Source organism: Chiloscyllium punctatum, chromosome 7 (assembly GCF_047496795.1).
Source record: "Chiloscyllium punctatum isolate Juve2018m chromosome 7, sChiPun1.3, whole genome shotgun sequence".
Classification (NCBI taxonomy): domain Eukaryota; kingdom Metazoa; phylum Chordata; class Chondrichthyes; order Orectolobiformes; family Hemiscylliidae; genus Chiloscyllium; species Chiloscyllium punctatum.
The window spans coordinates 13,734,039-13,748,855 of record NC_092745.1 but is presented as its reverse complement, the minus strand read 5'-3'; the positions used below and the strand labels follow the sequence as shown (position 1 = coordinate 13,748,855).

The following is a 14,817-nucleotide window of genomic DNA, read 5'->3' as shown; positions in this document are numbered from 1 at the left end:
ACAAGATGATAGCTTAAAAATATGTTGCTGGAAAAAATGCAGCAGGTCAGGCAGCATCAAAGGAGGAGAATCGACGTTTCGGGCATAAGCCCTTCTTCAGGAATCTTCAAGCCCCTGAAGAAGGGCCTATGCCCGAAACGTCGATTCTCCTTCTCCTTTGATGCTGCCTGACCTGCTGCATTTTTCCAGAAACACATATTTAAGCTCTGATCTCCAGCATCTGCAGTCCTCACTTTCTCCACGTAAAAGATGATGACAGGCATAGATAAAGTAGATAGCCAGAACCTTTTTACCAGGGCAGAAAGTGCATAATTTTAAGGTGGTTGGAGAAAGATTTACGGGAGATGTCAGAGTTAAATTCTTTACACAGAGAATGGTGGGGCGTGGAATGCACTGCCAGCGGTGGTAGTAGAGTCAGATACATTAGGGACATTTAAACAACTCTTGAATACGTAAATAGAGGATAATACAATGTAGACTATGTAGGTTAGTCTGATCTTGGAATATGATAAAAGGCCATCACAGCATCGAGGGCTGAAGGGTCCACACTGTGCTGGACATTTCTATGTTCTATGTTCTGTGTTCTATGGTCACTGGTCCCAAAGTGCTCCCCCACTGACACCTCCATCAACTGTCCTGCCCTATTTCCCAAGAGTATGTCATGTTTTGCCCCCTCCCCTGGCAGAGACTCAATACACTGCTTGAGGAAACTTTCCTGGATGTGCTTAACAAATTCCAGCCCATCTAAGCTCTCAACATTCTGGCAGTCCCAGTCTATGTTAGGAAAATTGAAATCCCTTACTATGACAACCCTTTGCTCATGCAGGTCACTCCATCTCCCTGCATATTTGTTCATCTAATTCCCATTGACTTTTTGGGAGCCTGTAGTACAAGCCCAATAAGGTCACCATGCCTTTCTGATTTCTTAGCTCCATTCACAAAGCCTCACTGGATGGCCCTTCAGTTATTTATTTTCTGACTACTGCCATGATACTCACCCTGATCAAAAATGCAACCCCACCCCCTTCTTCCATCACCTCTGTGCTGCCTCTTGCACCTCCACATTCCCTGCCAGTCCTGTCCCTCCCTGAACAATGTTTCCCTAATGGCTATAATATCCCAGTCCCACATACCAATCCGTGCCCTGTGTTCATTGGCCTTACCTGTCAGCCCTCTTGCATTGAAATAAATGCAATTTAATTCAACAGGTATTCCTTGCTCCCTGACACATTCCTGCCTGATCTGTCTCTTCAACTTACTATTTCTGATGACTCCTTTGAGCCTCGCACTTGCCTCCCTGCTTTTGAGGCTGCAGCCACCTGCTAATCTACATTAAACCCTCCCTTGTAGCACTAGACTCTGACCACAGCAGAAAGCCCCATCGTAAAAAATAACTGCAAAGTCTGTGAGATCGCAAGGTTGAAACTTCACCAAGAGAGGAAGTGAAAGAAGGAGCTCGGAGCAGCTGGACGTTTGTTACTGAGACGGGAGAAAACTGTGAACCATCTGCACTCCCTGGAATCTGACAGCACAGGAGCAGGCCATTCAGCCCATCATGGCTGTGAGTGACCCAATTAGTCCCACTGCCCCTCTTTCTCCGCATCACCAAGCAGGTCTTTCCTTCTCAACTCGAATTCCAATTCCCTCATATTGACCTGGGTCCACAGCACAAGACTGCCCCTAACACGGGCTCCCAATTAACATCTCATTCACACCCACGGTTCCATTCTGTGTGTGGAATGCTCAAGCCTGTCCTCAATATATCCCACGGCAGGAGCCATCACCATTCTGTACAATTCGGTCCCACTGTTGTAAGTTTGATAGACTTTGAACAAATCCAGCAAGTTAAAAATGTGAGAGATGAAGCACTGTGGGACATCAAAAGCAGCACAATTGTACTTCAGCACAAAGTGCAACATCATGGCCCATTGTAATCCTCCATCTACAATTATCATCAAGCCAGGGGATCAACCTTGGTTCAGTGGAGAGTACAGGAGGTCATGTCAGGAGCAGCACCAGCCACACCTGAAGATGAGTTGTCAATCTGGTGAAATTACCAAATAGGACCACTTGCGAAACAGCACATGCTGCAAGTGATAGACCAAGCTAAGCGATCCCAAACCAATGGATCAGATCTAAGCTCTGTTGTCCTGCCACATCTAGTCATGAATGGTGGTAGACAATCAAACAATTCACTGAAGGAGGAGGCTCCACAAACATCCCCATCTTCACTGACGGAGGAGCTCAACACATCCAGAGCAAAAGGTAAGACAGAAGCATTCACAACAATCTTCTGCCAGAAATGCTAAGTGGTTGATCCGTCTTGGCCTCCTCCAGTGGTCCCCAGAGATCAGTGTTCAACCAATTTGATTCATTCCATGTGATGTCAAGAAATGATTGATAGCACTGGATACTGCAAAGGCTACATGCCCTGACAAAATTTCAGCAAAAGCACTGAAAACATGTGCTCCACAAACAGCCACTCCCTGAGCCAAACTGTTCCAACAACATTGGCATGGACCCAGCAATGTGGAAGTTTGCCCAGGTAGTCCCTGTATATAAAAAGCCCGATAAATCCCACCTGGCATATCAGTCTGCTCTCGATCATCAGCAAATTGCTGGAAGTTGTAATCAACAGTGCTATCAAGCAGCACCTGCTGAGCAATAGCCTGCTCAGTGACACACAGTTTGGATTCCATCAGGGGTCACTCAGTTCCTGACCTCCTTACAGGTTTGATCCATCATGGACAAGAGAGCTGAATTCCAGGTGAGGTGTGAGTGACAACCCTTGACATCAAGGTCGTAATCGACTGAAGGAGCCCTGATATACCTGACACATAGGAAGATGGTCATAGTTGTTGGAGGTTAGTCACTTTACCTCCAGGATATTTCTGCAGGAGTTCCTCAGGCTCCTGTCCTCAACCCAACTATCTTCAGTTGCTTTATCAATGACCTTCCCTCCATCATATGGTCAGAAGTGGGAATGTTTGTCAATGATTGCACAGCATTCAGCACCATTTGCAAACCCTCAGATACTGAAGCAGTCCATGTACAAAAACAGCAAGACCTGGACAATATCCCGACTTGAGCTGATGAGTGGCAAGGAACATTCACACCGTAAAAAGGCCAAATAGTGGCTTTCGCCGTCAAGACAGACTTGAGCCGCCATCACTTGATATTTAATGGCCTTACTGTTACTGAATTCCTCACTACCAACATCCTAATTGTTAACAGAAACACAAATGAGCTCACCAAATCATTAGAATGGCTTCATGAGAAGGTCAGACGCTCATCTCCTGACTCCCCAAAGCCTATTCTCTATCTACAAGGAACAAGTCAGGCATGGAAGAATCCCCACTTGCCTGGATAAGAGCAACTCCAACAACATTGAAGAAGCTTGACACCATCCAGTGCAAAGCAACCTGCTTTATTTGCACCACGAATATCCATTCCATCCACCACCAACGCTCTATATCAGCAGTGTGGACCATCTACAAGATGCACTGCAGAAGTATATCAAAGCTCCTTAGATAGCACCTTCCAAACCCATGACCACTTCTATCAAGAGAGACAAGGGCAACAGATACATTGGAACAGCACCACCTGAATGTTTCCCTCCAAGCCATTGACCATCTTGACTTGGAAATATATCAGTGTTCCTTCACTGTCGCTGGGTCAAAATCTTGGAACTCCCTCCCGCAGGGCATTGTGGGTCTACATGCAGAACATGGACTGCAGCAGTGCAAAAAGACAGCACATCACCATCTTCTCAAGGGCATTTCAGGGTGGGGATAATTACTAGCCCAGACAGCAACACACACATCTCATGAATTAATTTAAAGGATTTATTAAAATACAAGCAACAAGATTGGGAAATGGAAATCAGGGTTCTAAGCATTCCCTCTGCCATCCTGGGGTCTGTGTTTACTGGCTTCTATTTGAATGTCCAGTGGGAAACATTGATCATGGTGAGTGTGGGGCTCAGTTTCTTTCTGTTGTTTCTTATTGTCCAGGAAAATACCCTGACATAGAGCCTGATCGTGGAAGGTGAAGGAGAGGGTAAGGGATTGGGTCATATTGTAAGTGGAGAGGATGAGTCAGTGGGTCAGAGCCTGTCCTGTCACTCCAGCTCACACTGATAGCCTGAGGATCTCCTCTCTCTTCTGGGCATTCATGGAATGAGGTTTGTGTCCAAACAAGTCCCCAGTGAGAATAGGCCAACAGCACAGAACTGCCCTTCATTTGACAAGAATCTGCCTATCTTCCTGAGATACCAAACCCTGGTCAATGTGAGAAATGGGGCCTCACTCCAGGAGATGACATCTTCTGGGGTCAGGGGTTAACATCCGTTAGAGGGGCAGAGCAGAGGGAGATGTACCTTGCATTTAACTATTGCCATTAACAACACTATGGGAAGGAGCGTGACAGAAAAAGATAGACAGAGAGAGAGAGACAGGCAGACAGAAAGAGATAGATGGAGAATGTGTGTGAGACAGGTGGGGTGGAGGAGCATCTGAAAAAGTGAGATTGGGGGAGTGAGTGAGAGATAGAGATGGTGGAGTTGAGGGTTGGAGAGAAATAGTGTGTGAGACGGGGGACGGGGATAGAGAGAGTGGGAGAGAAAGAGACCAAGAAAAAGAGAAAGTGGGTCTGAGACCAAGGAAAAGAGAAAGTGGGTCTGAGAGGAATTAAGAGAGAGTGAGTAGGGTTCAGTGTGATCAAGAGAGAGACGAACAGACAGACAGACTGGAGCAGGAGATGACACAGAATGGCACAGAAGGAGAGAGAGAAAACTGTGAATGAAGGGATATAAAGAGGGAAAAAGAGAGAAAGGAGGAGGAATAGAAAGGGTCTGATACTCAGGTGAAGGCTTTTAACTAGAGCGAGGGAAGGAATGAGTGAGGAAAATGGAGTGAGAGATGGAGAAACTGAAACAGACTGAGGGAGAGTGAGCAAGTTGGAGAGACTAACTATGAGACAGAATGAGAGAGAGAGAATACGAGAGAACCTGAAAAATGGTGAGAGAGAAAGAGGTGGCAGATGTGAGACAGCAAGAGAGGGAGAGAGACAAAGAGAGCGACAGGTTCTGGGTACCACACTTTCAGCAGGATGTGATTGAAAGTGAGAAGGTGTGGAGGAGATTTCCCAGGTTGTAGACCTTGGCCTAGAGGGTCTGAGCTATGAGGAAAGATTAGAAAGACTGGGGATGTTTTCCTTGGAGCAGTGAAGGATGAGAGGGGACATGATAGAGGGGTATAAGATTATGAGGGGTAGAGATAGAGTGGATAGGAAGGCACTATTTCGACATGTGGAGGGGTCAGTAACCAAAGGCAGAGATTGAAGTTAACAGACATGGACGCATAGAAACCTAGAACAGGTGTAGGCCATTCGGTCCTTTGAGTCTGCTCTGTCATTCTGTATGATCATGGCTGATTCTCTCTCTCAAAGCCATATTCCGCTTTCTCCCCATTCCCCTTGATGCTGATAAAACATCAAAAATGATCCTTTTTTTTCTTGAATATATTCAATGTCCTGTCCTCCACAGCCTTCTGTGTGAGAGAAATCCACAGATCGACCATCCTCTGAGTGAAGAAATGTTTCCTCATCTCAGTCCGAAATGGTCTATCACATTTCCCCTGAGACTGTCCCCTGGTTCCAGACTCCCCAACCAGGGGAAACCTCCTCCCCACATCGAGTCAGTCCTGCCCTGTTGGAATCATTTCAATCCTTGCAAACCTCAGCGAATCCAGGCCCAGTTGAGGAATAAGGCGGAGAGGAAAATTGAGAAGAAATGTTTTCACCCAGAGGGTGGTGATGGTCTGGAACTCACTGCCTGAAAGGCTGGTTGACTCACAAACTCTCGGAACATTGAATGAATGTTTAGGTATTCACTTGTCTTGCTGTAGCCCCCAGGGCTGTGAATCAAGAGCTGGAGAATGGGATTAGTGTCATCAGTTCATTGTTGACCAGCACAGAAGCAATGGGCCAAATGGTCTTATTCAGTTTGTTCACTTCAATGACTGTCTGAGACAGAGAGAGAGAGAGAGAAGAGGAAGTGTAAGGGGCTGATGTGGCTCTCTCTGTCTGATGCCATTTACATACTGAGGAACACCCAGTCAGACTTTCACAGGCTGCAGCTTTATAAAGCAGAGCCCAGTGAAGGGAGAGTTTATCAGGAACCAGGCCCAGGGACAGGAGCACACACCATGATTTCACACATCCAGCTGATCTGGCCCCTGGCATTCTGCATCGCAGGTACAAATCTCTCTCCTTCCACCTTGAATCTTTAGCTGCTCTCCATTTCACTCCAATTCCACTGACTTGTGATTGAAGGGAAAATGCTGAAACCAGAGGAATACTCAGTGTCTCCAACAATCTCTCATTTGACAGGCTCTTTCTGTGACAGTTCTGACTTCACTGTGTTTCTCTCTGACCCCTCAGGTATCAATGGGGACATCATCATGAGCCAGTCTCCCCCGGTGCTGTCGGTGGGACTGGGACAGACCGCAACCATCACCTGTACGGCCAGTCAAAATATTGATAATGATCTTTCCTGGTACCAACAGCAAGAAGGTCAGAAGCCAAGTCTCCTAATCTATGGTGCAACAACTCGATTCACAGGAGTCTCTGAGCGATTCACCGGCAGTGGATATAATATAGAATTCACCCTGACAATCAGTAATGTCCAGGAATTGGATGTCGGTGACTATTATTGTATGCAAGATGATACCTACCCTCTACACAGTGATACAGAGCCATACAAAAACCTGAGTAGACAGAGGATCATCTCCTGCATTTACACATCCCACAGTTACATAAAATATATAATAATCGACACACAGTCCCACCTCCTGGACTGACAAATTCATAGCTTATATAGAAATGAAACTGAACAAATTACCCCATGCTAACATTGTCACTGTCCACTACACACTCCAGTCCCTGTGGTGTCCACCACTCACTGAAGGCCTCAAGTTTCCCTCTTACACTCCATGGTCACATGGGAAGAGCAGCTGCAAGATTTAACATCGAAAAATAAATTTCACAAACTGCACAAGCTCAGCTGGAAACAACCTAGTGTGAGTGAGAGGGATCGAGAGAAGAGAGAGAAAGAATGAGAGAAAAGGAGAGAAAGAAAGACATGAGCGAAACAGAGAGACAGAGAGAGAGAGGATGACAGTGGGTGAGAGACAACAAAGAGACAAGGAGAATGTGAGAGTGGTTGAGACAGACAGAGAGAGGGAGAGGGTGGGAGAAACAGACAGAAGCAGAGAGCAGAGGTTTTTGTACAGCCTCTGCACTGGGAACTCTCACTGTGGTACACGTTCGGTAAAGGAACCAAGCTCAGACTGAGTAAGTAAACCCTTTTAATACAAAACTTGCTGAAACACAAATGCTGAATTGTTGAAGGTGTAAGTGGGGAGCTGCAGTGAATGAAATGGTTGATTGAGGAGCACTGTGTCTAACAGGGTGTCCAGCTGTATCTCTTTAGTTCCATTGCCCCCTTTAAACAGCAAGATATAAGTCAGTCAGTTTTACTCACCGTGTGGAGGAGCTCTGTCCATTTGCAGCCTGTGGTCCCATTCCTGCAGCATGGAGTGTAATCAGTGAGTAGCCTCCTGCCAGTCTCAGTGTGATGGACACGGGCAGAGTTTGATGTGAGCTCTGGTTTCCTGTCCCAGTCTCTGATCTCACTGACCTCAGCAGCAGCAGCAGCAGCAGCAGCACTTTGAGACACCGAGCTCCCACCTCCCCCAGCTTTAACTCTGCTTAATCACACAATCACAGAATTGTTACAGCGCACACGGAGGCCATTCTGTCCATCCTGTCTATACTGGCTCTCTGAATGAGCAATTCACTGAGTGTCATTCTCCTGCCTTCTCCCTGTCACACTGCATATTGTTTCTTTTCAAATAACTGTCTCATTCCCTTCAGAATGTTTCAATTGAAGCTGCCTCCACCCCACTCTCAGGCAGTGCATTGCACACCTTAGCCACTCACTGGCTGAACATGTTTTTCCTTATTTGACTTTTGCTTCTTTTACCAATCACTTCCAATCTGTGGCCTCTCGCTCTCAATCCTTTCAAGAGTTGAAACATTTTTTCCACGTTTGCTCTGATCAAACCCGTCCTGATTTTGAATTCCTCGAACAAATCCCCTCTCAGCCGTCTCTTCTCCAGTCTATCACATAACTGAGGTTTCTCATTCCTGGAACAATCTTTGGGAGTGTTGTCTACCCTCTCTACAAAACATTGACATCCTCCTGAATTATTTACATTATCTCACCCCATCAGGATTTCACAGACCTCTATCTGGTCACGCCTCAGCTTCCTGCACCTCAGGGTCCAGCCTCTCATAGTCATTGAGTTGTATGGCACTGAAATAGACCCTTCGGTCCAATTCCTCTGCGCCGACCAGATATCCTAAACTGATTGAGTCCCGTTTGCCAGTATTTGGCCCATATCCCTCAAAATGGTTCCTATTCATGTGTACATCCAAATGTCTTTTAAATGCTGTAATTGTATGCGCCACATTCACTTCCTCTGGCAGCTTGTTCTATATATGCACCGCCGTCTGCATGAAAATGTTACTCCTCGGACCCCTTTTGAATCTTCCGCTCTCCTCTTAAACCTATGCCTCCAGATTTGGACTCGCCCGTCTTAGGGAGAAGACCTTAGCTGTTTACCAAATCTGTGCCCCTCATGGTTTTTTAAATCTCTGTCAGGTCACCTCTGAGCCCCAGACTATTCAGTCTCTCCCTCTTGCTCAAACCCTCCACTCCTAGCAAAATCCTTGTAAATAATTTCTGCACCTTTTCCTGTTTAATAACATCCTTCCTGTGCATCCGAACTGCTAGGGTTCTGTTCGACAACACTCCCCAGGGTGCTACTATTAATCCCCAGGGTCCTACCATGAATCCCCAGGGTCCTACCATTAATCCCCAGGCCCTACCATTAATCCCCAGGGCCCTACCATTAATCCCCAGGCCCTACATTAATCACCAGGCCCTACCATTAATCCCCAGGGCCCTACCATTAATCCCCAGGCCCTACCATTAATCCCCAGGCCCTACCATTAATCCCCAGGGCCCTACCATTAATCCCCAGGCCCTACCATTAATCCCCAGGCCCTACCATTAATCCCCAGGGCCCTACCATTAATCCCCAGGCCCTACCATTAATCCCCAGGCCCTACCATTAATCCCCAGGACCCTACCATTAATCCCCAGGCCCTACCATTAATCCCCAGGGCCCTACCATTAATCCCCAGGCCCTACCATTAATCCCCAGGGCCCTACCATTAATCCCCAGGCCCGACCATTAATCCCCAGGCCCTACCATTAATGCCCAGGGTCCTACCATTAATCCCCCGGCCCTACCATTAACTGTGTAAGTCCTGCCTTTCCAAAATGCAACATCTTGCACTTATCTAAATTGAACACCATCTGTCACTCCTCAGCCATTGGCCGAACTGATCAAGGTCCTGCTGTACTGTGAGATAATCTTCTTCATTATCCACTTCACCACCAATTTTGATGTAATCTGCAAACTTACTAAACTTACCTACTATATTCACATCAAGATCATTTATTAAAATCATGAAAATAGTAGACCCAGCACTGATATTTATGGCACATTGCTGGTCACAGACTTCCAGTCTCCTGCCTCAGGTCATTTTTTTATCCAAATGAGGAGCTCACCCTGGAACCCATGTGATCTAACCTTCCTACTCAGTCTACCATGGCTAACCTTGTCAAATGCTTTGTTCAAATCCAGGTGGACAATGTCAATTGCTCTGCCTTCATCAATCTTCTTTGTTTCCTCTTCAAAAAAACTCAATCAAGTTAGTGAGAAATGATTTCCAATCCACAAAGCCACATTAACTATCCCTTTATGTACTCCAGATTCCTCCCGCAGTCCAAAGATATCTAAGTTAGATGGATTGGTCATGCTAAATTGCCCAAAGTGTACAGGAATGTGCAGGCTAAGTGAATTAGCCATCTTTAAGGGGACCTATTCACTCCCTAGTTACACTTTTGCCCTTTTCTTATTTACAATATTTCGACCACCACTGTCTCAAAACAGCAAGGAATTGAGTGCCATTCCACAAATATACCTCGACTGTCCCTGAACTACGAGCTTTATGATTCACTTCAGGACTTTGCTGCAACCTTTAACCCCAGTTCATTCACTCTGATGTGTTCTTACCCAACGGAAGTCTGTGTTTTCCCAAGTGAATCATTTCGAATCTGGATTCCTTTTCCATGGTCACCCTCAACCTTATGATACAATGATCACTCTTCCCTTAATATCCTCGCACTGACACTTGATTTACTTGGGCCTCCTCATTCCCAAGATCCAGGTGTAACAGAGCCTCCTTTCTCATTGGACTGGAAACACACAGCTGGAGAAAGTTCACCTGAGCACCCTCTCACAACACTGGCCCCTCTCTGCCCTTCACAATGATACTATCCCAGTCTATGAGGATAATTAAAGCTCTGCCCCTCCCCACCCCCCACCCCCGCCTCCCGAGCCACCCCATTTATAACAACTCTATGTAGTGATTTGACAGACCCTGTAAACTTCTTGCAGATTTGTTCTTCGACTTTCCACTTGATGTTGATCTTTGGACTGCACTGAGGATTCTGTGAACCTTGGTGTTTCTCTCTGATATTCCCCCCTGGCTCCCACAGCCCAACAAGTCAGTTTAAACTCTCTCCAACAGCAACAACAAATCATCCCATAAGGAACTCAGTCGCAGCTCTATTCAGGAGCATCCCATTCAGTCTGTAACAGTTAACATCTCGCCCACAGCCAGTCGCAATGCCCTAAGAATCTAGAGCCCTCCCTGCTAGACTCTCTTTCCAGTCTCTTATTCATCCGTCTTATCTTCCTCTTTTTATTCTCACTTATTTGGGGCACTGGGAGTAATGTGCACATGCCTACGTTTCCGTTCCTGCTCTGAACTCCCTCCCGAAGTCCCTAAATTCTGACTGCAGGACCACATCCCCTTTCTGCCTCTGTCACTGAGACCGATGTGGACCCCGACTGCTGCCTGTTCCCCCTCTCCCCTCAGGGTGCTCTGCAGCTGCTCAGTGACATGCTTGACCCTGGCACCAGGAAGACAACACACCATCCTGGATTCCCATCTGCAGCTGCAGAAACACTTATCGATTGCACTCACTCTCGAATCTCCTCTCACGATCGCTCTTCCTGTCTTCCTTGTGCCCCCGTGTACAGCTGAGCCCTCCCCATGGTGCCATGGACTTGGCTCTGGCTACACTCCCCAGATGAACCATCATTCTCATCAGGATTCTGAACTAAATCCTGGTTGGCGCGTGGGATGCACTTGGGGATTCCTGTAGTAGCTGCCTGGTCCGTTTGGAATGTCTGCTGCTCCCCCACTCCCTCTCTCCCTGCATACTCTGAAGCTGCAGAGTGACTACATCTAGAAACGTGCTCTCCACCGAGCTCTCAGCCTCACGGACTCTCCGCACTGACACCAGCTGCTGCTCAAGCACCGAAACCCGGAGCTCCAACTGCTCTCACTGACCACACTTCCGACACACATGGTATTCCAGGAGCTGGGAAGTATCCTGAAATTCCCACATAGGTGCACATTCTCTCCACTCTTTGGTCATCTCTTGGCAAAGTTCTGATGCTAAACAGCTCCAGCAGGACTCACAATCCAGTGGGTTCAGTGTTCCAGGGTTTTGGGGAAACTCTCTAGAAGACTTTAAGAAATAGGAGCAGAAATCAGCCATTCAGCCCATTGAATCTGCTCTGCCATTTGATCTTGGCAGATATGATTCTCAACCCCATTCTCCTGCCTTCTCCACAGGAACGTTCAATCCCCTTAACAATCACGAACTTATCTATCTCTATCTTAAATTTACTCTTCCCTCTGTAGCAATGAGTTCCACAGATTCACCACTCTCTGGCTGAAGAAATTCCTCCTCATCTCAGCTCGATAGGGTCGGCCCTTCATTCTGAGGCTGTGCCTTGGTTACCTAGTCTCTCCTGTTTTCGGAAACATCTTCTCCGCATACACTCTTTCCAGGCTGATCAGTATTCCGTAAATTTCAATAAGATCCCTCCTCATCCTTCTAAACTCCATTGAGTACAGACCCAGAGTCCTCAATCACGCCTCATTTGACAAGCCCTTCATCCCCAGGATCATTCATTTAACCTCTCCAATGCTAGCACATTGTTTCTTAGAACATGGCTCCCAAATCTGCTCACAATATTCCAAATGCAGTCTGACCAGAGCCTTTCACAGCCTCAGCAATACATCTCTGACCTTGTATTCTGGCCCTATTGAAATGAATGCTAACATTTCATTTGCCTTCCCAAACACAAACTGGACCTGCCTGTTGACCTGAAGTGAAACCTGAATGAGGTTTGTGCTTGAGATTTCCAAAGCATTTCCTCATTTAGAAAACAGCCTTTGCATCTCTTCTTCCTCCCAAAGTGCGTAATCTCACACTGTAACACATTGTATTCTATCTGCCCCTTCTTTGCCCACTCTCTGAGCCTATCCAGGACCTTTTCAGACTTCCCACTTCCTCAACACCACCAGATAACCAACATCACCTTCCCTGTTTGGTCTTCCCGACACTGGTTGCCTTTTGACATCACAGGCGAAGAGTTTAGATTTGGGTTTCCCACCCTTACTCTTTGTGGGAACAGATTCTGAATGATCTCTGTCTTGTCACTTGAGGGTTACCACTGCCCTGACACTGATTTCCCATCATGTCACTGGTTCCATTCCACTTTTACTAAATTACCGAAACATTCAGTAAAATGTAAACTTTTACACTTGCTCCATGGTTCTCGATTTCCATCCCTAATTTCAATCTCACTGAATTCTGATCGCTGTCACTGAAATGATCGCCATCTTTTAGTTCTCCCAGCTGCCCAAGTTCATTCCCCAAACGACGGTCCAAAACTGTCCCTTCTGTTTCACCATCACCTTCTCAAGGGAAATTAGGGATGGACAATAAATTCTGCTCCTGCCAGTGACACTCGTACCCCAAGAATCAATTTAAAAAATGTAAATTCTTTTGTCTGGTTTATTAGGTATTGGAGACAAATATTCAAACATTTTACCAGTGAATATTCTGAGAATTGAAATCCCTTTGAATGGCAGGGATTAAAATTGTTTCTCTTGTCTTTCAGGCCGTGAGAACTCTCAGCCCAAGCTGACCCTGCTGCCCCCCTCCCCGGAGCAGGTAGATGCCAAGGGCACTGCCACCCTGGTGTGCCTTGCCAATCACTTCTATCCCGATGAGCTGGAGGTGCAGTGGAAGAAGGATGGTGCAGTCATTTCGGACGGGGTTCAGACCAGCAACTACCTGCGAGCTTCGGACAGCACCTACAGTGTCAGCAGCCTGCTGACCCTCTCTGGGTCTGACTGGGAGTCCAACGCTCGATTCTCCTGTGCCCTCACCCACGTGACTCTTCCCTCCCCCCTCAGCAAGAGCATCAGGAGATCAGAATGTGTGTAGAGTGTTTGAGACAGTCCACAGAGGAGACACAACTTTAAACAGAACAGGGCTGAGCTGGCAGGACAAAGATTATTGTCAGCACCGAATTTCAACTCTCTTCCTTCTCAGGACTGGCTCAGAGACACTTCTGAAGTTCCGGAGTAAAGGTAGTTCATTGGGACAGTGTAGATAGAGCTTTACGCTGTGTCAAACCCCATGCTCTCCCTGTTCTGGGACTGTTTGATTGGGACAGGGTTAATTTGTGATGCCAAGTAAAATCTCTTGAAGTTGCTGAAGGCTGTCAGCTGTACAAAACAATGTGAACCTTCGAAATTTCTGCTTCAATAAATCAGATCTCCTTCCTGCTCAGCAGCCAGTTCCAATTTAAGGTTTTTGTCACTATTTGAAGGGCAGGATTCTCATGCTATTGAGAAAATCTCCACAAGTGTTTTCCTCAAAAGCCATTGTAGCTGTGAATTTGTGCAGCTTCCTCTGTCTGGGCTGTTAATTGCAGTCTGTTTTTTGTCAATGTCAGTCTGGAAAAGGGAATAAAGATGATGAAGATTCAGTCTCTGTCTCTGTGTGCTTTGGAAATGGACCACTCCATTCAGCTGATTAGCTGCATGTCAGCATGACATTGTCACAATTGGCTACGTGGCCTGTCAATCAGTGGTAGATGATACTGACAGCCAATCAGCAATCAGTTTCAAATAATCCAGTTGTTCTGGAATCTGTGGAGGTTACAAGATTCCAAACAGAATAGAAACTGAAAGCTGTTGGGATTCAATAATTACAATCTGAGGCATTCCGTGTTCACTCTCTGGTCCAAACTCAGGTGCTGGGATCGCACTGTGCACTCTCTGCTGCATGCTGTGTTGTACCTGAAATGATCTGAGTCAAATCACTGACACTGCAGGCTGGGTGTCTCTCTGAGTGAGTGTACTACATAATGCTGCCTGTAGGTGTCAGTTGAGTGTGGGTGTGTTATTCAAAGAGACACCTACAGGCAGGTGGGTTGTGTGCGTGTTACTCAGTGCTGCCTAACTCTGTGTGTATGTGTGTGCGTGTGTGTTAACTCAGGGTTGCCTGTAGGTGTGTCTCTGAGTGTGTGTGTGTTATTCTGCACTGCTTGTAGGTATCTCACTAAGTGTCAGTGTGTTCCTCTGTGTTGCCTGCAGGTTTCTCTGAGTGATGGATAGAGAATAGGCTTTGTGATGGGGATTGAAGATTAGGCCTTAATCTTCTCAAATCTCAGATGAAAAACAATTTAGCCTGAGATGGCAGCTCATTGAGGTGGCCAAAGTTAAAAATCACACAACACCAGATTAGAG

The 14,817-nt window shown here is 46.5% G+C and overlaps 1 gene segment (V, D, J or C); it reads left to right on the top strand.

Annotated features, from left to right (window-relative positions):
• The first annotated feature begins 6,186 nt into the window (after positions 1 to 6,186).
• On the top strand, positions 6,187 to 14,054 carry LOC140479407 (immunoglobulin kappa variable 4-1-like). The segment is given in 3 exon segments: positions 6,187 to 6,255; positions 6,442 to 6,714; positions 13,179 to 14,054. Coding segments are annotated over 3 exon segments (651 nt in total).
• The last annotated feature ends 763 nt before the right edge of the window (positions 14,055 to 14,817 follow it).